The sequence below is a fragment of the Moschus berezovskii genome, chromosome 15 (assembly GCF_049115385.1).
Source record: "Moschus berezovskii isolate FMDL1 chromosome 15, NW_MosBer_1.0, whole genome shotgun sequence".
Lineage (NCBI taxonomy): Eukaryota > Metazoa > Chordata > Mammalia > Artiodactyla > Moschidae > Moschus > Moschus berezovskii.
Window position 1 is genome coordinate 67422534 of NC_142474.1, and position 25415 is coordinate 67447948.

The following is a 25415-nucleotide window of genomic DNA, read 5'->3' on the forward strand; positions in this document are numbered from 1 at the left end:
GTGTTACAGGCCTTTGTTCAATAAGTCTGAAACAAGGTCCCAATCAGCTGTGAAGTTAACTTGATTCAGAATGACCTATATATACACACACTATAAAAAAGATCTATTTAGAAAAGATGAGCTGCAAAATAAGACTCTGGTAGAAAAACATAATAAAACACTCAGAATTATTCCAAAATATTTTATCCTGGGAAAGACTGAATCTGTCACTAACACTCTGGCCTACACCCAATTTTTTAGTACAACCCAAGGACATTTTTCTGTCCGCTAACCTCCTGCTTAAGAATATAATGCACACTTTACAACACTCTGAATGGCAATTATGTGTCCACCTCAAAAATATTTTTTTTTGCTACGTGCTTGATTTAATCATTTTATCCAAACCAGGATTTAAAGTAAATATGAACTTTTAAGAGGACATTAGGGAGGAAGGGGAGTCTCAAGAGCGATGTGATACACGTATAATTACGGTTGATTTGTGTTGTATGGCAGAAACTGACACAACACTGTAAAGAAATTTTCCCCCCCAAAAAAAAAAAAAAAAAAAGAACATCAGGTCACAGTTCATCTTCTACATGTCAGGTCATGAACTTGTACTTATTCCCAACTACTACTCCTTGCTGTTGTTCAGTTCAGTTCAGTCGCTCAGTTGTGTCTGACTCTTTGCGACCCCATGAACCACAGCACACCAGGTCTCCCTGTCCATCACCAACTCTCAGAGTACACCCAAACCCATGTCCATTCAGTCGGTGATGCCATCCAACCATCTCATCCTCTGTCATCCCCTTCTCCTCCTGCCCTCAATCCTTCCCAGCATCAGGGTCTTCTCCAATGAGTCAGCTCTTCGCATCAGGTGGCCAAAGTACTGGAGTGTCAGCTTCAACATCAGTCCTACCAATGAACACCTTTAGGATGGACTAGTTGGATCTCCTTGCAGTCCAAGGGACTCTCAAGAGTCTTCTTCAACACCACAGTTCAAAAGCATCAATTCTTCGGTGCTCAGCTTTCTTCACAGTCCAGCTCTCACATCCATACATGACCACGGGAAAAACCATTGCCTTGACTAGACGGACCTTGGTTGGCAAAGTAATGTCTCTGCTTTTTAATATGCTGTCTAGGTTGGTCATAACTTTCCTTCCAAGGAGTAAGCGTCTTTTAACTTCCAGGCAGGAGTCACTATCTGCAGTGATTTTGGAGCCCAGAAAAATGTTTTAATATTTCAGGAATGTCCCTATCCTCTCAAAAAGATAATACATTAAAAATACTGTAGAAATGTCAGGCGTTGTAATTTAATGACTTCAAGAGCACAGACTCAATAACCAAAGTGCATAGATTTAAAAGTAAACTCTACCATTTACTAGTTGTGTTCAGTTCAGTTCAGTTCAGTCGCTCAGTCGTGTCCGACTCTTTGTGACCCCATAAACCACAGCACGCCAGGCCTCCCTGTCTATCACCAACTCCCGGAGTTCACTCAAACTCATGTCCATCGAGTCGGTGATGCCATCCAGCCATCTCATTCTCTGTCATCCCCGTCTCCTCCCACCCCCAATCCCTTCTATCATCAGACTCTTTTCCAGTGAGTCAACTCGTCGCATGAGGTGGCCAAAGTATTGGAGTTTCAGCTTTAGCATAAGTCCTTCCAATGAACACCCAGGATTGATCTCCTTTAGGATGGACTGGTTGGATCTCCTTGCAGTCCAAGGGACTCTCAAGAGTCTTCTCCAGCACCACAGTTCAAAAGCATCAATTCTTCGGCGATCAGCTTTAGCCTGAAGCAATTACTTAACTATTCCATGCCCTCATGGTTTTCTTATCAAACAGACAAGATTTAAAAACAAATAATTTTATCAACTTCACACAGTTAATATGAAGGTTTAAATGAGCTAATATGGATAAAGGATTTTCAACAGTGTCTAACATCTGGAAAAAACTAATGTTAGCTTTTTTTGTTATTCTTTGTTCCACAATCCATACTCAAGTGTTTAACGGAGTTTACCAGATGGTGTTAAACCAGTTAAAGCTTACAGCCAATACCAAATACAACTCTTACAAGCAATCGTAGAAATTAAAAATTATTACTTAGTTCATTTAAGTCATTCCAGCTATATTAAACATATAAGGAGTGCAAATTGAATCAATATGATCAGAAGAGTTAAACCTAACACTTCAAAGGGATTTGGAGTGTACTTAATAATAACCCCTTCCGAGCCTCATTTCTTTCATATTCATCACAGGAATATTTTTGGTCCTGTAATTCTTACAAGGAAGGACATCATTTGGGGATATTCATAAAGAAAGAATATTTAAAGGTACAAGTTGGTAGATTAAGATAATTGATTACACTGGTTTTATATATTTATACACACACACACATCATGCTGCTGTGCTGTTTAGGTGCTCAGTTGTGTCCGACTCTTTGCGATTCCACGAACTACAGCCTGCCAGGCTCCTCTGTCTATGGATTTTCATGGGATTTCCCAGGCAAGAATCTTAAGAGGGGGCTGCCATTTCCTTCTCGAGGGGAGCTTCCTGACCCAGAGACTAAACCTATATCTCCTGCACTGGCAGGTGTATTCTTTACCACTCTGCACCTGACAGGTATGTACCACCTGCCACACATATACACATTTTTTTTTCTTCTCCAGAATGATAAAGGGATATAAGAGGAGAAAAACGAGTGGACAAGAACGTCCAACAAATCATTAAATATCAGAAGGCAAATGGAGGCAACGTTAACTAACTGAACAGAACAACAGGAGAAGCTAGAACCCCAAACACCCGCAGATGGCAAGGTAATTTATTCTAAAAGAAAAAAAATGACCCCTGAGAGGCTGAGAATTTGGAAGCAACAGGTTCTTTAGACTGAAAGTGAGGGAAAAAAATCAAAATCACAATGAAATACTACTTGATATCCACTAGGATGGCTGTTTAAAAAAAATAGATAAAACAGAGCTTCTGAGCATGTGGAGAAACTGAAACTGGGATACGCTGCCAATGGGAATGTAAAATGGTGCATATACTTAGGGGAACAGTTGGCAGTCCCTTGAAGGGTTAAACACGGTTACCACAGGATCCAGCAATTCCTCTCATAGGTATATAACCAATGTAACTGAAAACATATGTCCACACAGAAACTGGTACACAGATGTTCATAGCAGTGTTATACCCCCATAATACCCCCAACTGGAAAAAATACAAATATTCATTAACTAATAAATGGATACATTTGATATATCCACAAAATAGAATACTATTTGGAAGTAAAAAGGAATAAGCACTGGCACATGCTCCAATATGGATGCGCTTTGAAAACATGATAAGTGAAAGAAGACATCACAAACGACCACTTACTACATGATAGCATTTATATGAAATACCCAGAACAGGCAAAGCTATAGGGATAAAAAGTAAACGACCAGTGGCTGAGGGCTAGGTGGAGAGAGAAGGCAGGGATTGAGGAGTGAGAGCCAAGGAGGATGGACGTTTCTTTTGACGTAATGACAATATTCTAAAATTTCTGTGGTGATGCACGTGCAACTCCATGAATATAACAAAAGCCACTGAAATATACACTTTAAGTTGGTAAACTGTATGGTACATGAATTCTATCTCAATACAACTGTTTTTCTTTTAAAAGTGAGTAACAAAGGAGAGGTTACAATAGACAATGCAGAAATACAAAAGATTTTAAGAGACTATTACGAACATGGCCAAAAAATGGATAACCTGGAAGAAACGGACAGATTCGTAGAAAAGTTCAATCTTCCAAGACTGAACCAGGAAGAAACAGAAATTATGAACAACCCAATTACAAGCACTGAAATTGAAGCTGTGATCAAAAATCTCCCAAAAAACAAAAGCCCAGGACCAGATGGCTTCACAGGAGAATTCTACCAAACATTTAGAGAAGAGCTAAGATTGCTGGGAGATCAATAACCTCAGATATGCAGATGACACCACCCTTATGGCAGAAAAGTGAAGAAGAACTAAAGAGCCTCTTGATGAAAGTCAAAGAGGAGAGTGAAAAAGTTGGATTAAAGCTCAATATTCAGAAAACTAAGATCATGGCATCTGGTCCCATCACTTCATGGGAAACAGATGGGGAAACAGTGGAAACAGTGTCAGACTTTATTTTTTTGGACTCCAAAATCACTGCAGATGCTGACTGCAGCCATGAAATTAAAAGACACTTACTCCTTGGAAGGAAAGTTATGACTAACTTAAGTAGCATATTAAAAAGCAGAGACATTACTTTACCAACAAAGGTCCGTCTAGTCAAAGCTATGGTTTTTCCAGTGGTCATGTATGGACGTGAGAGTTGGACTGTGAAGAAAGCTGAGTGCCGAAGAATTGATGCTTTTGAACTGTGGTGCTGGAGAAGACTCTTGAGAGTCCCTTGGACTGCAAGGAGATCCAACCAGTTCATCCTAAAGGAGATCAGTCCTGGGTGTTCATTGGAAGGACTGATGCTAAAGCTGAAACTCCAATACTGTAGCCACCTCATGCGAAGACTTGACTCACTGGAAAAGATTCTGATGCTGAGAAGGATTGGGGGCAGGAGAAGGGGACGACAGAGAATGAGATGGCTGGATGGCATCACCGACTCGATGAACATGAGTTTGAGTGAACTCTGGGAGTTGGTGATGGACAGGGAGGCCTGGCGTGCTGTGATTCATGGGGCCGCAAAGAGTCGGTCACGACTGAGCGACTGAACTGAACTGAATGCCTATCCTTCTAAAACTCTTTCAAAAAACTGCAGAGGAAGGAACACTTCCAAACTCATTCTATGAGGCCACCATCACCCTGTTACCAAAACCAGACAAAGACAACACACACAAAAAAGAAAACTACAGGCCAATATCACTGATGAACATAGATGCAAAAATCCTCAACAAAATTTTAGCAAACAGAATCCAACAACACATCAAAAAGCTCAAATACCATGATCAAGTTGGGTTTATTCCAGGAATGCAAAGATTCTTCAATATACACAAATCAATCAATGTGATACACCATATTAACAAATTGAAAGATAAAAACCAATATGATCATCTCAAGAGATGCAGGAAAAAACTCCGACAAAATTCAGCACCCATTTATGATTAAAACTCTTCAAAAAATGGGCATAGAAGGACCCTACCTCAATATAGTAAACACCATATATGATAAGCCTACAGCAAACATTATTCTCAATAGTGAAAAACTGAAAGCATTCCCTCTGAGATCAGGAACAAGACAAGGGTGTCCACTTTTACCACTATTATTCAACACAGTTCTGGAAGTCCTAGCTACACCAATCAGAGAAGAAAAAGATATACAAGGAATCCAGATCAGTAAAGCTCTCACTATTTACAGATATGATACTCGACACAGAAAACCCTAAAGATAGTATCAGAAAATTACTAGAGTTAATCAGTGAATTTAGCAAAGTTGCAGGATACAAAATCAATACACAGAAATCATTTGCATTTCTATACACTAACAATGAAAAATCAGAAAGAAAAATTAAGGAATCAATCCCATTCACTACTGTAACAAAAAAAATTAAATATCTTGGAATAAACTCACCTAAGGAGACAAAAGAACTGTACACAGAAAATTATAAGACAGTAATGAAAAAGATCAAAGATGACATAAACAGATGGAGAGATATTCCAAGTTCCTGGGTAGGAAGAATCAATATTGCGAAAATTACTATACTACCAAATGCAATCTACAGATTCAATGTGATCCCTATCAAATTACCAATGGCATTTTTCACAGAACTAGAACAAAAGATTTCACAATTCATATGGAAACACAAAAGACCCCGAATAGCCAAAGCAGTCCTTAGAAAGAAGAATAGGGCTGGAGGAATCAACCTTCTTGACTTCAGGTTATACTACAAAGCTACAGCCGTCAATACAGTACGGTATCGGCACAAAAACAGAAATATACACCAACAGAACAAGACAGAAAGCCCAGAAATAAACCCATGTGCTCATGGGTACCTTATTTTTGACAAAGGAGGGAAGAGTATAAATGGGGCAACAACAACCTCTTCAATAAATGGTGCTGGGAAAACTGGACAGCTACATGTAAAAGAATGAAATTAGAACACTTCCAAACACCATACACAAAGATAAACTTAAAATGAATTAAAGACTTAAACGTAAGACCAGAAACTACAAAACTCTCAGAGGAAAACAGAACACTCGACGACATAAATCAAAGCAAGATCCTCTATGACCCACCTCCTAGAGTAATGGAAATAAAAACAAAAGTAAACAAGTGGGACCTGATTAAACTTAAAGCACAGGAAAGAAAACTATAAGCAAGGTGAAAAGACAACCCACAGAATGGGAGAAAAAAGTAGCAAATGAAAAAACTGACAAAGGATTAATTTCCAAAATATACAAGCAGCTCATACAACTCAATACCAGAAAAACAAAGAACCCAATTAAAAAGTGGGAAAAAGACCTAAACAGACATTTTCTCCAAAGAAGACATAGAGATGGCTAACAACACATGAAAAAATGCTCATCACTGCTCATTATTAGAGAAATGCAAATCAAAACTACAATGAGAATCACCTCACAGCAGCCCGAATGGCCCTCATCAAAAAGTCTACAAACAATAAGTGCTGGAAAGGGTGTGGAGAAAAGGGAATGCTCTTGCACTGTTGGTGGGAATGTAAATTGATACAGCCACGATGGAAGACGGTATGGAGATTCCTTTAAAAATTAGGAATAAAACTACCATATGACCCAGCAATCCCACTCCTAGGCATATACCCTGAAGAAACCAAAACTGAAAGAGACACATGTATCTCACTGTTCACTGCAGCACTATTTACAACAGCTAGAACATGGAAGCAACCTAGATGTCCATCAACAGATGAATGGATAAAGAAGTTGTGGACATATACACGATGGAATATTACTCAGCCATAAACAGGAATGCCTCTGAGACAGTTCTAATGAAGTGGATGAACCTAGAACCTATCATACAGAGTGAAGTAAGTCAGAAAGAGAAAGAGAAATATCGTATTCTAATGCATATACATGGAATCTAGAAAAATGGTCCTGAAGAATTTACTTACAGGGCAGCAGTGTAGAAAGAGACACAGAGAACTTGGGGAGAGGGGAGGAGAGGGTGAGACGCATGGAAACAGTAACATGGAAACTTACATCACCATATGTAAAATAGACAGCTAATGGGAATTTGCTGTATGGCTCAGGAAACTCTCTGGATCAACCGAGAGGGGTGGGATGGGGCAGGAGATGGGAGGGAGGTGCAAAAGGGAGGGGATATATGTATACCTATGGTTGATTCATCTTGGGGTTGGACAGAAAACAAAATTCTGTACATCAATTATCCTTCAATAAAAAATTTAAAAAAAAGTGAGGAACAGAGCTAAAAGCTGGAAAATTAACTATTAGATTTGGGTAAGGTCTGCTCACACCACCAAGTGACAGTCTCCGTCACATATTTATAGTTTCTACTTAAGCATTTTAGTTCCTCATTCTTAAATAGAAGCAGACTAGAACCACCAGATCATCTGAGACAACACAGCATGGCAGGGTAAGGGAAGACCTAAAACACAACAAAAACTAAAAAAAAAAAGAACCCCCCCAAATTTTGCACAGATTAGAGGAATCCTTTTCTGAAAAGGATTTACTTTACATGAAATATATATGTACGTATTATATGAAGCATAAAAGGTAATTCATTGACAAAAACCCAACTTGTGAAAAAGAAACAAAGACTCTGAAAAATCAGAACAGTAACTGATACAATGGAATTTATTTTGGGGATGTCTTCCAAAGGTAAAGAAACAAGAAAGGAAAACAGCACTAAAATATTAATTTAAAAGGTCTAATATCTGAATCTAGAAAAAATGGGAATCTATGAATCTATGAATACTCCCAGAATTCATGGGAAAACAAATTAAAGAACACAGAGCACCCCAAAATACAGCAGCATATCCCCCAAATGCCAGCATAATGTACGCTTCAAAAGACCAAGTTATATCCCTGTGAAATTTCAAAATATCACAGCTAACAAGAATAAATATTCCAAAGTTTTCAGAGAGAAAAAGCTAAGTTACATGCAAAGAATCAGACATATCAGACACCTCAGTGACAATGCTGGAAGCTAGAAGAAATGGACTAGACTGCCTTTCAAAGTACGGAGGGAAAATAATTTTTATTCTAAAACCAAAGCAGTCCAGGATAGTGATAACAAAGCAGATTCTAAAGCCAGACTTCCTGGTTCAAAAAATGCCATTTAATAGATGTATGATTCTGAACAAGTCAAATAACCTCTTTGAGTATCAGTTTCTTCATCTGGGAAGTGGGGTTGTTGTGAGGGTGAATTGACAGTTAAATGACAAGCTTGTTCAAAGATGAGATTCACTGAGGTTTTGGGGGTTGGAGGTTTTTTTTAGGGCTAAATTAAAAGCATTTAAAATTAAAAGATAACAGGAAAACAAAAAGGAATACCAACTGAGGCAATATGGCAGATTAGACACCTGCAAACTCTCCCACTTATGAACTGCCTAAACTACTTGATAGACTCTTTAAAATTTCAGAGTCCAATATTAAATACAGCAAACAAAATCCAGGGAGGAGGGAGAAGGGGGGACTAAAGATCAGAGCAGAAAACATCAAAGTTACTCCATAGGGGTTTGCTGGCCACTAACAGACTTAACTTACACCAAATGGGAACAAGGGCTTCCCTGGTAGCTCAGCTGGTAAAGAATCTGCCTGCAATACAGGAGACCCTGGTTCGATTCCTGGGTCAGGAAGATCCCCTGGAGAAGGAAATGGCTACCCACTCCAGTATTCTTGCCTGGAGAATTCCATGGACATGACTTTGCGACTAACACTTTCACTTTCAAATGGGAACAAAATAGAAGGTCTCGGTTTGCTGAATGTGGGAAGGTAGAAGTGACATGGCAAAAGGATCTCTGCAGATGTGGTTAAGAATCCTGAGATAGAAAGATTATCCAGGATTGCTGATATGAGTTCATGTCATCACAACGGGGGAGGGGGAGGGCAGTTATCCAAGAAAGTATAACAAGTTCCCATGTTTTCAGGTACAAAACTCTCAACAGTCCTGGATTGATCGTACCCCAAGAACACTTGGCAAAGTAACAGAATAAAACTGTTTAGGAATACGTCTTCGATTTATCTTACCAATGTATCACCCTCAGCATGCAGAGAGATCTCAAAGATGATATCTTAAGACGGGCTCACAACCAAAATTTATAAAACACGTAAGGGAATAATTCACCATAAGCAGGAGACAGCACACGCACATACACACACATGCACACACACACACATGCACACTTACACAGGAAGGCCTCCAGAGAACGTTAATCCAGAAGAAAGGAAAGTAACAACATAGATGACATGAATAAAAGGTACAAAATAATGGTGGTTCATCTGAATCCAAATAGTTCAATAACTATATAAAGTGTATATGCAATAAATGCCCCAGTTAAAAGAAATATCACACTACTTTTGTTTTTAATTTTTTATTGTTGGCTTGTGGGATGTCAGTTCCCCAACGAGGGATTGAACCTGGGCCATGGCAGTGGGCTACCCTTGTAGCTCACTCGGTGAAGAATCTGTCTGCAGTGCAGGAGACCTGGGTTCGATCTCTGGGTTTGGAAGACCCCCTGGAGAAGGAAATGGCAACCCACTTCAGTAACATTGCCTGGAAAATCTCATGGACAGAGAAGCCTGGTGAGCTGCAGTCCATGAGGTCGCAAAGAGTCAGGCACAACTTAGCGACTAACACTTAACACTCATGGTGGTGAAAGCTGGGTGGAATGCTAACCACTAAGTGAACTCCCACACTGCATTTTTTATAAAATCCAGTTATTCTTAGAAGAGACAAATCTTAGCAGGAAGAAGTTGAAAGTAAAAGAAAGGGAAGGGTATATTCTGTATGTTAACATGTAGTATATTAATGGGATCAAGACAAAATAGACTATAATTTTTAAAAACTCTAGGGCCAGAGAATATTTTATTCCATACTAATGCTGTCTTTCATCAAAAATAGTTTTACATGAATTTACTCAATGGAGGTTTTATAATTTATACTTTGCCCTTCGAAAAGAACAAACTAAAACATTAGAGAAGCTACTTTCATGCCAAGCCTGGAAAAGGGAGGGGACAATTTTAGAAAAAATGAACACGTGTGACTGCACATAAAACTGCAGGTGGCTAGAAAGGAAATCAGCTCAAAGGAAATATAACTAAAAATAGGCTTAGAATAGCAGTTCTAATGCCTTCATTTGGATTTTCAAATTATTTCAGAGCTAAAATGCACACAATTTGTTTTTACCAAGAGGGTTATTTTAGAAATAATTTCTGCCATAATTAAATATATTTACTGATGTCTTAGAAGTTCTCAAGTACCACTTGCAACTCAGAGACCAAAGGATTTTTAAATGTGCAATGATCTTAATGGCAAAATACAGCACAGTTAATTATTTTTGACAAGTTGAAATAAAAATTCCTATGACAGTTGGAATTTTGTTGGATCTCTAACAAAACATTCTTAGGGGTGTTATGCCTTGATGTGTGTCATGCCAGATTCTTTAATAGAATTCCTCTATCTTTAGATATTATTATGAATTTACAAGCCCTAATGCTAGATAGAAACACTTAGAAAAAGACTTAAAAGTAAACAAAAAAGTTTTCTTAAAAAAATTAAGACAATGAAAGTGGTTTTTAAATAGGAAGCTACTGCGTCCAAAAAGTCTCTTTATCACAAGAATTTACTCATGAAGAAACATTAAACATATTCATACTGACATTCTACAAATTAACTGGTCTATAGTTTTCAAAAGTATCAAGGTCAGGTAAAGTCAAGCGTGGACTGAGTTCTGAACCGGCTCAACTTCCCATAAAGTTACTGAACAAACTGGCAGACTGAAGTAGAAATCTGAGTAGAGAGTAGTAATATATCCATGTTAATCACCTGATTTTGATGCTTGTTATGCAGTAGCACGTATTTGTGTCTAGAAAATACACACCCAAGATTTCAGGACTGATGGGGCACCACAGCAGCAGGTTATTCTCAAACAGTCCGAAACAAAAAAGTTCTTTGTCCTATACTTGCAATTTTCTGTGAGTTTAAAATTGTCGTTCTTCCCCTCCAAAAAAAAATTTGAAGTCATCTTTACTACTTACTCACAAAAATGAGAGCAAGATTTTTTAAGTTCACTGATTCAGAGGTATTTAGCAATCAATGTTCCATTAACCTATGAAGGAACACAACCAAGAAAAATTTCTCTAAGATAAGGATACACAATGATTGTTTTCCCCATCAACTGAAATTAAAAGGGGCCAAGCCCCATTCAAAAGTGTAACAAATTCCAATGGCTCTAAAGTCTCTTGTATTGAGCTTCTCTAAAGAGATTCTGTGACCTTCCACTATAATTTCCTTCCCTTTTGTTTGTTGAAATTAATGGATGCATGCATGCTAGCGGGAACAGGACAAATTAACTAGGTAATTCTAATAATAAATGCTTTGAAAGGGAACTATAGGATGCTGTAAAAACAATCAGCAGAGAATTCTAATAATATGTGCACAGGTAGGAGACAGGGCAGAAAGGGACATTGGGGAAAACCACCCTTTAATAAAATTCCGGGTAAGACCTCAAGGATGAGGGGGAGGGACTTGACCAGATGAAACAAGCCTGTAATAATATGAGTCAGGTATGCAGAGAAACTTTTATCCCTAGAACTTAAAAATCCTAGATGGGTTAGTAATAAGGAATAAAGCCAAAAATAAAGGTAGGTGCCAGGCCTCTCAAAGAAACTTAAATGCTGTTAAAAAGATTTTAGGATTTTTATTCTTGCAGTCCAGTCACTAACTTCCAAACCATTTTTATTGTTCATCCTAATTTCAAGTCAACTCTTACACAGAATCTCAATATGTAATATAAACAAAAGCAGCACTAACCCGGCTAAAGTGTAAACAGGGTGCTCTAGAACTTCATCAGCTGAGCCTCCTGCTTCCCTAAGTGAGAGCAAAGGCAAAAACAGGAGAAAAGAGATGGGGCCAGTATGAGAAATAACATAAGCTGGGCTGCATTAGCCAGACTTCCAATCAGAAACTGGTGAAATATTCCAATTAGAAAAATTCAAAAACCATTTATAACAAAGGGACTAAACACAAAGGAATGGGAAGGGACAGGGGAACAGAAGTAGGTACAGGAGCTAATGTTCTCAGCAGGAAGAGCTAAAATCCTAAATCCAAAAGGACAAGGGCAAGAGGATCACCAGAATGAGGAGGATGAAGTCACCCAGACAAGGCCACCTTGAGAGGTACAGGGACTTGTCCTGGACTCAGCCAGTCCACTGGGAAGAAACCAGGGTAATAAATGTTCTGAGCTTTCCTTCCTCACTGCTGCTGACCTGCCCACGTCCACACTGGTTGCACTCTCTCTGAAGCCAGAAGTCACATATGCCCATGGACATAATCCATACGCTAAGCCTCATAGGACAAAGACTAAAGGGGAGAAAAATCAAGCAAGATCAACAGAAGTTACCTGTCATATAGCAGCAGGCACAGAAGTACTAGGAAAGATCAAATCTACTCTTCTGGAACCAATGAAATGCTTTCCATGAGGCCAAGGCAATTAAACTGAAGCTGAAGAGTAACCAGGAGTTAGGTAGAGGAAATCGAGTAGGTACCCATTCTAAGGGCTTCCCTGGTGGCTCAGAGGTTAAAGCGTCTGCCTCCAATGCGGGAGACCCGGGTTCAATCCCTGGGTCGGGAAGATCCCCTGGAGAAGGAAATGGTAACCCACTCCAGTATTCTTGCCTGGAGAATCCTATGGACGGAGAAGCCTGGTAGGCTACAGTCCACGGGGTCGCAAAGAGTCGGAAACAACTGAGCGACGGGATGGAACGGAACCCATTCTAAGCAAAGGGACTGGACATAACAAAGGCACAATGCTAAAGCACTACGTGAATGAGGAGGTGTGAAGCCAAAAGTGGGGAGGGAGGGACAGAATGAAGCTAGAGAGGCACGGGGAGAGAAGACCGTGCTTATATTGATACCACGCTAACCATCCAGCCTCTGCCCTGCAGGCAAAGTGTAAGCACTGACATGATATCACTTGATAGAGGTATGGGTGGGTTTTTAATGAAAGTAACAGGCAGAGATTTTCCTCTTAATGGTAAGAGTCAATTCTCGCTCTTATTGACCAGCTCCTGCCTGGCTGTTTCACAAGAACTGCAAGGCAGAATGCAAGTGTGGAAATGAATGCAGACACTGATTAATATCTAATTACAGGAAAATTCAAAAACTAAGATCATGGCATCTGGTCCCATTACTTCATGGGAAATAGATGGAGAAACAGTGGAAACAGTGTCAGACTTTATTTTGGGGGGCTCCAAAATCACTGCGGATGCTGACTGCAGCCATGAAATTAAAAGACGCTTACTCCTTGGAAGGAAATTTATGACCAACCTAGATAGCATATTAAAAAGCAGAGACATTACTTTGCCAACAAAGGTCCGTCTAGTCAAGGCAATGGTTTTTCCCGTGGTCATGTATGGATGTGAGAGTTGGACTGTGAAGAAAGCTGATCGCCGAAGAATTGATGCTTTTGAACTGTGGTGATAGAGAAGACTCTTGAGAGTCTCTCGGACAGCAAGGAGATCCAACCAGTCCATCCTAAAGGAGGTCAGTCCTGGGTGTTCATTGGAAGGACTGATGCTGAAGCTGAAGCTCCAATACTTTGGCCACCTCATGTGACGAACTGACTCAATGGAAAAGACTCTGATGCTGGGAAGGATTGGGGGCAGGAGGAGAAGGGGACAACAGAGAATGATATGGCTGGATGGCACCACCGACTCGATGGACAGGAGTTTGAGTGAACTCCAGGAGTTGGTGATGGACAGGGAGGCCTGGCGTGCTGTGATTCATGGGGTCGCAGAGTCGGACACAACTGAGTGACTGAACTGAACTGAATCCATTTCAGCCTCTTAATTCTTCATACTTGGACTTTCTCAGGGAACAAGCAGGCAAAAATATATTCAGTGACCACACTGAGTACTATATTTAACATTCTGCATCAAATAAATAAATGATAATTCAAAATTTACACTAAGGTATGTTCATTTTCCTTTGAAATGGAGAACTTTCTAAACACAACAGTGGTTAGTTCAGTTCAGCCACTCAGTCATGTCTGACTCTGCAACTTTATGAACTGCAGTACGCCAGGCCTCCCTGTCCATCACCAACTCCTGGAATTTATTCAAACTCATGTCCATCATGTCAGTGATGCCATCCAACCATTTCATCCTCTGTCATCCCCTTCTCCTCCGGCCTTCAATCTTTCCCAGCATCAGGGTCTTCTCCAATGAGTCAGTTCTTCGCATCAGGTGGCCAAAGTATTGGAGTTTCAGCTTTAGCATAAGTCCTTCCAATGAACACCCAGGATTGATCTCCTTTAGGATGGACTGGTTGGATCTCCTTGCAGTCCAAGGGACTCTCAAGAGTCTTCTCCAGCACCACAGTTCAAAAGCATCAATTCTTCGGCGCTCAGCTTTCTTCACAGTCCAACTCTCACATCCATACAGGACTATTGGAAAAACCATACCTTTGACTAGACGGACCTTTGTCAGCCAAGTAAGGTCTCTGCTTTTTAATATGCTGTCCAGGTTGGTCATAGCTTTTCTTCCAAGGGGCAAGCATCTTTTAATTTCAGGGGTGCAGTCACCATCTGCAGTCATTTTGGAGCCCCCCAAAATAAAGTCTGACACTATTTCCACTGTTTCCCCATCTATTTGCCATGAAGTGATGGGACCAGATGCCATGATCTTAAAGTTTCTGAATGTTGAGCTTTAATCCAACTTTTTCACTCTCCTCTTTCACTTTCATCAAGAGGCTCTTTAGTTCTTCTTCTCTTTCTGCCATAAGGGTAGTGTCATCTGCGTATCTGAGGTTATTGATATTCCTCGTGGCAATCCTGATTCTGGCTTGTGCTTCATCCAGCCCAGCGTTCCTCATGATGTACTCTGCGTATAAGTTAAATAAGCAGGGTGACAATATATAGCCTTGACGTACTCCTTTTCCTATTTGGAACCAGTTTGTTGTTGCACTGCTGCTTCTTGACCTGCATACAGATTTCTCAAGAGGCAGGTCAGGTGGTCTGGTACTCCCACCTCTGTCAGAATTTTCCACAGTTTGTTGTGGTCCACACAGTCAATCGCTTTGGCGTAGTCAATAAAGCAGAAGTAGATGTTTTCCTGGAACTCTCTTGGTTTTTCGATGACCCAATGGATGTTGGCAATTTGATCTCTGGTTCCTCTGCCTTTTCTAAAACCAGCTTGAACATCTGGAAGTTCATGGTTTACGTACTGTTGAAGACTGGCTTGGAGAATTTTGAGTATTACTTTATTAGAGTGTGAAACAAATGCAATTGTGCAATAGTTTGAGCATTCTTTGGCATTGCCTTTCTTGCGATTGGAATGAAAACTGACCTTTTCCAGTCCTGTGGCCACTGCTGCATTTTCCAAATTTGCTGGCATATTGAGTGCAGCACTTTCACATCTTTTAGGATTTGAAATAGCTCAACTGGAATTCCATCACCTCCACTACCTTTGTTTGTAGTCATGCTTCCTAAGGCCCACTTGACTTTACATTCCAGGATGTCTGGCTTAGGTGAGTGATCACACCATCATGGTTATCTGGGTTGGGAAGAGCTTTTTTGGATACTTTTTCTGTGTATTGTTGTCACCTCTTATTAATATCTTCTGCTTCTGTTAGGTCCATACCTTTTCTGTCCTTTACTGTGCCCATCTCTGCATGAAATGTTCCCTTGGTATCTCTAATTTTCTTGAAGAGATCTCTAATCTTTCCATTCTATTGTTCTCCTCTATTTCACAAATGATTAGTCCTCATTCTCAAAAGACTAGATCTTTAGAAGTGCCACAGGGTAACTTAAAGTTTCAAGGATCTACTCCTTGTCAGACCCTAAGGGAGACACTGGGGACAAGACACAGTGATGAACCCAACAAATGAGATTTCTTCATCATTAAATTTATCTCTAAGAGAAGGAACAGGCATTAAATAGGTAAACACACAAATGCAATCACAAATTTATCACATGCCACAAATAAAAGCAACAAGGAAGAGGTGGGAAAAAGTATTTCTAGATTTAGAACAAAAATATCATTGTTCCTTTTTGTAAATGCAACATCCAAGGATAGGAGACAAAAATCAAACCACGATGGACTGACACATATATATGTTTCGAGGAAGAAGACTGCCACAAGATGACAGATTCAAGAACTTAAGTCTGTGAACTGTCAAGAGAGAAAAGGCAGTCTCTCAAAAGGTATGATAAGGAAAGCTTTTTTATAAGATGGAGGGAAAATGCTGAATGTTGATTAGAGGGCTAATGCAAGAGGCCAAACGTTAAAGGGAGAGAACAGATGATTAGCTGTGATGCCAACATTTTATATCCAGGTATTAGGCTAAATTCTTTACATGAAATTCCTTATTTCGTCCTTTAAGATCAGCCACTAATGGGCCAACTCTGCATATGACAAAACTAAACACAAAAAAGTTAGGTAATTTGAACAGATCACATGCAGGCAGAACTAGGATTCAAACTGAGATCTTTATGAGTTCAAAGCAGACCATGCCACACTGTCTCATTCAAAAAATAATTTTTAAATCATCTCTTACGTGCCAGTTAACTATGTACTGAGGATAAAAAGATGAACAACTCCTGGGGCACATTCAGCACATGGTACTTACACAGGGTGGTCTTCACCTTTAAACAGAGGAGGGGGTGACAGACATGGACCTCAAGTCACTGATACCAGGGGGAACAAGTAAGATGGCATAGCACAAAGAGAGCAGCAGTATCTACCCTGAGCTAATCAGTGAAGACTTCAGATGGTGCTTATGTTAAGAACAGAGACAGAACAAAGTTTACGCCAAGTAAGACAAACAGATTACAGAAAAGAGGCACAAAATTGTATGCTATGTTTAGAAGATTTCAACAAGTTGAGCATGGCAGGAATGTGATGCGACTTGGAAGAGACCAGACCAAAGGGCCTTTTATACCACACTAAGACATCTGATTCATGGGGTCGCGGAGAGTCGGACATGACTGAGCGACTGAACTGAACTGAACTGAAGACATCTGAGGTTTAAAACCACAGGAAGCAAAAAACCATTTCCAGGCTTTGAAACAAGACTGACAACTGTAAAGACTCAGCAATTGACTAGGAGGTTCAAGTTCTAGCCCGAGGCACGGCTTACAGACAACCAAAAGGTCAGAAGATCTGCAGAGACTCCCAAACTAACCTCTTATTATCAGACCAGAAAAAGGAAGGTTCCAGCCTCTTTTTACAAAAGATATGAGAGCAGTCTTCAGTTATTACTATTAATCAGAATAGATTAAAATATGGTTTGGGCTTCCCAGATGGCTGGAAAGAATCAGTCTGCCAATACAGGAGACTCAGATTAGATCCCCGGGTTGGGAAGATTCCCTGAAGAAGGAAATGGTAACCCACTCCATATTCTTATCTGGAGAATTCCAGGGACAGAGGAGCCTGGTGAGCTAAAGTCCATGGGGTCAAAAAGACTTGGACACAACTTAGTGACTAAACAACAACAAAAATACGGTTTAACCCAAACTTTGTGATTAGTAGGGAGGGGTTTTAAGGTTTGCTTCCTCAACACCCCAAATAGATTATCTGAGGCAGAATGTAGGTTTGGGTGATTCATTTCTCCAAAAAGCATATTGAATGAACAGAGGCAGGATAGCCTGCTGTCTGCCTTGAAAGTAAAGAACAGAGTCTTCAGTTTTTGAAGGATACTCCCATCCTTGCTTCAGGGCTGAATCACATCAATCTGCCATCTGACAATGGTGAGGAAAGATGGATACTCTCTTTTTCTGCTCAGCATGCTGCTCTGATTCAGGAGTTGTGTATCTCCCACCAAGCAGATAAGAGAAGCAGCAAAAGGATACACCCACTCCGCTAACATAATGCAAGCCATTATTCAGCTTCATCAATGAAAACAAATCAGAGAGAAATGAATTGTAACTCAGAACTTCAGATTTATCTTTCAAAACTAAGCTCCAGGTACATTCCTCACTCTAAACAAAACACACATCCTAGTCACCCTGAACAAGTCATCATGACTTTGTCTAAGACCATTATCTCAGACTGGAATGCATTTGTACTCTATGTCCGTATGATCAAATACACAAGACTCCCATCAAACTCCAACTTAAACATCACTCCTTCAATGCCACCCAAAAGACATGCCCATGGGACTTATTTCTCTATTCAAATGTTTATTAAATATTTCCAGGTATTGTACTGAATAGTATACAGACCAATCCTTCCTAAAGAGAAATTTTAACAAACACTTACTGAATGCTTAGAATATGACAGGTTTAGTGCTAAGTTCTAGAATTTTTTAAATTAAATAACAATACAATCTACTGCCTTTCAAAAACTCCCTTACTACAGTAAAAAAACATACATAGTAAATATAGCATTTAGGGTCAATGGGTAAGGACAAAGAAAGAAATAATTAAGACCAGAATGAAAATCAATTTAATAGATTAAAGTCAATTCTATGCACACTTTGCTTAAAACTGAAGAGGAGGGAACACTGTCCAGTGTTATTTGGTAAGGTCGGTATTATACTAACACAAAGCCACAGACCAATAACCACTGGGGTTATTTTACCACACACACACGCACACACAGAACTCAAAGCTAAAGTTGAAAATGATAATGACTAGTTAGTAAGAAGATGAGTAGGAATCCATATTTCCAGGCTACCTCCCATGCTGCTAGTTAATTAAATTTGAATTTAAAGCTTTTCACAAGCTGTTACCTGTGAGATATGATTGATGGAAGACTCCATTCTCCGGAGCTGAGAGGCTTGGATATCCAGCAGTTGGAGCACATTGTTAGCCAATGCATTTATTTGATAAGCGACACTAGCTAGGGATTGGGTTGTATAGGCTTTGGTCTCTTCTAAAGCTTTTCTCTTGTCTGTAGCCTGAAATAAGAACAAAAAAGCCCAATATTTATTTTGGTTAACATTCATTAAACATCTCTTTTATAGAAAGGCAGCATGAGAATTATGTTTTTTTTAATAGAAAAGCCCAATTGAATCAAAGAACTTACCAGACCAGTTTGATGAACCACAAAGCACTCCACCCTCTGACCCTAATAAGGGCAGGTGTCTCAAGTCCTGCTGGCTTACTCTCTGCCTGCCCTGACCTCCCCATGTGTCCCCTTAAGGCAAGCTATGAACCTCCTCCAAGACCTGTGAGTAATAAATTTCTCCATTTCACTTTCCCTTACAGTCTTTTGTTGAACTTTGAGCTCACCATCCATGACACCTCAGGGCTCAACTTAACAAACGGTAACTTCACAACAAAAAACATCACAACATCCACTAGTACAATGATATGGACCAAATCCATTCTACCTGACAATCCTGTTTACATCAATGAACATCAGAAATCCAAACCACCTGTTAACCATTACAACCAAGTTTCTCATCTCCACAAAAACTACTGTAACCTTACGATCCCATCCTTTACCCATCCATCTTCCCCAAACTCCACTGCACAACTCACAGATAGTCAGAAATGTTCAGGGACCAAGTTCAAAGAAAAATTCAAAGACAAGTGATAAACTCTGGGAGGGTGAGAGAGGGGATGAGTGGGGAGCCAGCAACTTATGTTATAATTAATATATAATCTAAAAACAAAAAGGCCAAGGATAGGAAAAAAATGAAACCGATCTAACAGTTCGAAAAAAAAAAGCAATGCAACCACTCTTCAGTTCAGTTCAGTCGCTCAGTCGTGTCCGACTCTCCGTGACCCCATGAATCACAGCACGCCAGGCCTCCCTGTCCATCACCAACTCCCGGAGTACACTCAAACTCATGTCCACAGAGTCGGTGATGCCATCCAGCCATCTCATTCTCCGTCGTCCCCTTCTCCTCCCGCCCCCAACCTTTCCCAGCATCAGAGTCTTTTCCAGTGAGTCAACTCGTCTCATGAGGTGGCCAAAGTATTGGAGTTTCAGCTTTAGCATCAGTCCCTCCAATGAACATCCAGGATTGATCTCCTTTAGAATGGACTGGTTGGATCTCCTTGCAGTATAAGGGACTCTCAAGAGTCTTCTCCAACACCACAGTTCAAAAGCATCGATTCTTCGGCGATCAGCTTTCTTCACAGTCCAACTCTCACATCCATACATGACCACGGGAAAAACCATTGCCTTGACTAGACGGACCTTGGTCGGCAAAGTAATGTCTCTGCTTTTTAATATACTATCAAGGTTGGTCATAACTTTCCTTCCAAGGAGCAAGCGTCTTTTAATTTCATGGCTGCAATCAGCATCTGCAGCAACCACTCTTAACCATGTTTAATAACATTCAACCATGCTCATCAGAAAAAAAAATGCTGATGCAAAAATGAGATAATATTTCTCATCTATCCACCCAGCAAAAATCCAAAAGCAGGACAAGGTACTCTGCAAAGTTGGAGGGAAAGACTCTGATACACTCTCTGCTGGTGATATCCAGCAAAATTAAGACACGGGCTTATTTTTTGTCCCAACAATCTCACTTTTAGAAATCTCAAAGAATCACTGGCAAAAATATATATGCAATTATTCATTACAGCACTATTTGCAATAGGAAAAGACTAGAAACAACCAATACAACCACTGATGGGGGGTTGGTCAAATAAATTATGCAATCTCCAAACATTAGGGTACTACACTGCAGTAAGAAGTAATGTTGAGAGATACTGTTATTACCACCACACCCAATCTCCAGAATATTGCTAAGGTGAAAAAGAAAAAAAAAAAATGTTTATAGAATGCTACCACTTATGAAAGAAGAAAAGATACAAAAATATATTCCTTTACTTTTTAAGAAAAAAGGATAAAACATAACATCTTAAAAAAAATAACTGCATATGGGCCAAGGGTCAATAGGTTGGCAAGAATACGGCTAAGATTCTTTAAACATACCTTGTTTTTTAGATTTGCTTTTTCCAACTATGCAAACAATTTACACAATTATAAAACAAAATTAAACTTTAAAAAGGAATTCCCCAAAATTAAATGTCAAATCAGTCAAATGAACCTAACTGTATATCCAATTAGTGGCTTAACCAGAGAGGAATTATCCTACAGGTTGCTTCAAAGCACAGTAATTTGATTGTACATTTCTAATGGGGTTTATCCTTAGGACAAAAACAATTAAAAGAGGGAAGAAAAATACTGAATCTGTTTTCAGTCACTTTATTGTTGATGGTAGTTTTGGAATTATTACCCGGAGACTGCTGTTTGTGGTGTGGAATAAAGCAAGTCATTAAATATGTTTAGGTCACTGAGTGCTGAGATTTGGGCCATAATCAAAAGACATTCTGATGTAAGAAGAAAAAACCTGTAGTTCTGCATTTAAGCTGAAAACATTAATCTGAACTTAATTTTTATTGTATCACATTTTACATATCAATATCCAACAAAAAAAGCCTAAATGGTGACTGTAGTTGATAACACTATACTGTAAAATTGAAATTTGCTAAAAGGACAGACCTGACATGTCCTCAGCAAGGCGGGGGGGAAAGATACGCACGAAGTGAGGCATGTGTTAACTGTCAATAGCAGATACAGGCGTCACTTCCAGGCCCAGACACAAAAGCCTCCCACTCGTGTTCGGATGCAATGGTTAAAAGTAAAATGCAGTCCTACCAAAAAAACTGGTATGATGACTGGTATAATGGCATCACCGACTGGATGGACAAGAGCTTGAACAAGCTCCAGGAGTTGGTGATGGACAGGGAGGCCAGGTATGCTGCAGTCCATGGGGTCGAAAAGAGTTGGACAAGACTGAGCAACTGAACTAAATCAAAAAAATTAAGTTGTATTTAACAGAAACCATTGTACACTGCTTCCATTTTTAAATAAAAATTTTAAAATTCATATTCTCAAACTAGCCACATTTTAAAGAGCTCAATAGTCATGTATGGATTGTGGCCTTACTGGAGAGAGTGCAGTTCTAGTCACAGTTAATTTCCTCTATAAACCATGGATTTAAAAGTTAAGTCTGCACAAGAATTACTGTTTTCACTTATTTCACTTAAGTTTAGTGTCCAATAGTCGGTCTCCCTCATTCTTTGATACTTTTGCTGTATTAACTACCAAGCAGCCTTAATAAGTCCGAAGGATCACACAAAATGGATTATATATATATCAGAAGACTTCTCCACAGAGCTAGAACAGACATCGTTAATCAATTACAACAGCCTTCCTCCAAAAGTCTAAACACTTAACTAATCACTCTAGGAGCTGACATGTGATTGTAATCAATCTGCCATCCCTGTCTTATGCCACTGATGAACTTTGCTTAAAATGGAAATAAACACATGGCTTTAAAAGAAAAGTTAATTATTTAAAAGAGCTAAACTCAAAATAAATAATGTAGAACAAGAACTTAACAGGAAATTCCTTAGATAACTGAATTTTCTCAACAGCCCATATATAAAACTGTCTTCTTTCTTCCGTATCCACCTGTGGAAACCAAGTTTTACAGAGTTAAGATCTGCTTGCTGGAGGAAAGAACCTTTTCAAACAGTACCTACTCCTATTACATCCTTTTCTTGCCCCTCATGGTGACTAAATAGGCAGAGTAATCTCCTGTTTTTCACTGTTTAAAATGGAAACGATGATGCTGTAAGCAATCTCTCTCATACCCATATATTTATCTTTAACCCCACCTCCTCGTCCTCAACTTCCACATATGACCAGAAGAAAACCTCTCTCCCTCTATTACAACTAAGTACTTGAAGCCCAAAAGAGACAAGAACATCCTCACCGTAAGTGTGCTTAAAAAGTAATACATTCTAGGTGAAAACAAATTACATGGTTTAATTTTTGCCTTTTTTTAAAGAGAGAGAGAAATTTACAAAATTAATGCATCATCATGGAAATAGACCTTACTAACACTTTAGTATAAGTTCTTCAAGTCTCTCAAGTACATGTGTTTATCTTACAAGAATGTAAAACTAACCCTGCTTTTTTCATTTAAAAATATATGATGAGCATTCCCCCATGTGCTATCCTTTTATTCCATTCTTTTTCAAAAAAAGAATTTTCAATGGCTACCCAATAATGGCAGTAACTGTTAGCTGACTGTTCTCCTTTTAATTCCTCTAATATTAAGAATCTGATTTTAATCAGGACAACAATGTATGCAGATTCAAATCCAACTTCCTCTAAATAACCAAACAAGAGGTGGCATTATTTCCAAACATTAACCTCTAAGCTAACGTTAAGAACACCATTTCTAAGTTAGGGCCCAACTACTGAAAGACCTGGCACATGTCCTGTAGTACTAGCCTGTCTAATAACATTTTAGAAAAATAGTTTAAGTTAAATTACAGTGTTTTTTCCTCACTCACCTGAACCCTTCCCTAAAGTCTGACAGGAAGATCAGAAAATTATGTTTGCTCTGAGGAACAATCTTTCTCCATGTCTTAACTGCAAGACATAAGGCTTCACTTGGGCTCAGTTGGTGAAGATTCCACCTGCAATGTGGGAGTCCTGGGTTCGAACCCTGGGTTGGGAAGATCCCCTGAAGAAGGGAAAGGCTACCCACTCCATTATCCTGGCCTGGAGAATTCCATGGACTGTATGTATACAGTCCGTGGGGTCGCAAAGAGTCGACATGACTGAGAAACTTGCACTTTTAACTGCAAGTGGTTTAATAATCCTGCTTAGGTAACAAAACAGGGATCTTAACCCATTTTTTTTTAAGTTTCTCCATCTTGCTTCTGTCTTTACTTTTCCTCCCACTCTGTAGAAATGACACCACATTAAATCTTTGTAACATCTTTTAGCTTAACTCTAATCCAAATTTGCCAGAAACTTTTCCAAAGTAAGTTATTTTTCCCACAGAATATTTCAAATATTTAAATAAGGTTTTTCCAATTATATTAATAGAATGGAAGCTGCTGCTGCTGCTGCTGAGTCACTTCAGTCGTGTCCAACTCTGTGTGATCCCATAGATGGCAGCCCACCAGGCTCCCCCATCTCTGGGATTCTCCAGGCAAGAACACTGGAGTGGGTAGAATGGAAGCTATTTCATGGTAATTCATTTAAAAATTACCCACATCTACCAAAATACACCATATTTCAATGACTCCAACAAAACAGCTATGTCAGATGCACCATTTTTATGTATCTCTCAGGGAAAAACCAACCAACTTCATTATGTCAGAATGCTTTCTTATGAAGAAATTTTATACTTAACAGAAAATGCTCTTTGGGATTTATTTAGATGGTGAGCTTTATATGTCACTCTTAATCATACAGTAATACCAGCTATAGATTCATTTTCAGATTTATCCAACTTCCAAAAGAAACCCTTTGTATCTTTTATCTTGTATGATTCAAGATCCAACAAAACACGGCTCACAACTCTTGACAGTTTCTAAATCTAGAACATCCCCTTCAACCCTGACCTTTTTTTTTTTTTTCTTTCAAAACACAGACTTTGTTTTAAAATTCCAGGTCAGTTGTCTTATAGGAAGTCCTACAATCTGGATTTGTCTGATTGTTTCCTCATGATTAGATGCAGACTAAGCAGAGTGGCTAGAATAACAATAGGTGATGCTATAAACTTCCCACTGTAAGCAATCCATCTTTTAAAATAAAGCTCCACCTTTATTTCCACGATTTTCTTCCAAACTCCTGACACCAATTCTGCAAACTCTGATGCTAGTGCTACCTTATAAGGGGGTAATAAAAAAAAAATTTTTTTTTAAGACAAAATCCAAGACTCTTTTCTTTCCTCAAATGGTCTTTAAATGTTTTGACTCTAGTTCTTCCTCAAATGGTTTGATGACAGGCTGTAATAATCCAGTTATCCCAACAGTAAAACCATCCAAATTCATACAAGTGGGAACAATGACAACTGCTGCCTGGCTGGTAGCTTTCTAAGGACAACATTAATTGTAAACTGCATCCCAAGAACAGAAATTGTAAAATGTAGGGGTGAGGAGAAAGTTTCTTAGAACTGCTAAAATATACTCTATAAGGTTAAGGTTTCTGTCAATTAAGGATTGAAAATGTCAACTTTCAATACTTGTAAGGAAGAGTTCAGTTCAGTTCAGTTCAGTCGCTCAGTCGTGTCCGACTCTCCGCGACCCCATGAATCACAGCACGCCAGGCCTCCCTGTCCATCACCAACTCCCGGAGTTCACTCAAACTCATGTCCACAGAGTCGGTGATGCCATCCAGCCATCTCATTCTCCGTCGTCCCCTTCTCATCCCGCCCCCAACCTTTCCCAGCATCTGAGTCTTTTCCAGTGAGTCAACTCGTCTCATGAGGTGGCC

General features: G+C 39.4%; 1 protein-coding gene across 11 annotated transcripts in view; it reads right to left on the reverse strand.

Annotated features, from left to right (window-relative positions):
• Positions 1-25415, reverse strand: part of ABI1 (abl interactor 1) — an 86275-nt gene that overhangs the window by 35016 nt on the left and 25844 nt on the right. For all 11 annotated transcript variants that reach the window (XM_055427776.2, XM_055427770.2, XM_055427793.2 and 8 more), the window contains exon 2: positions 18883-19050. In XM_055427776.2, the coding sequence (XP_055283751.1) occupies positions 18883-19050 (168 nt within the window). The remainder of the gene's footprint in view (positions 1-18882; positions 19051-25415) is intronic.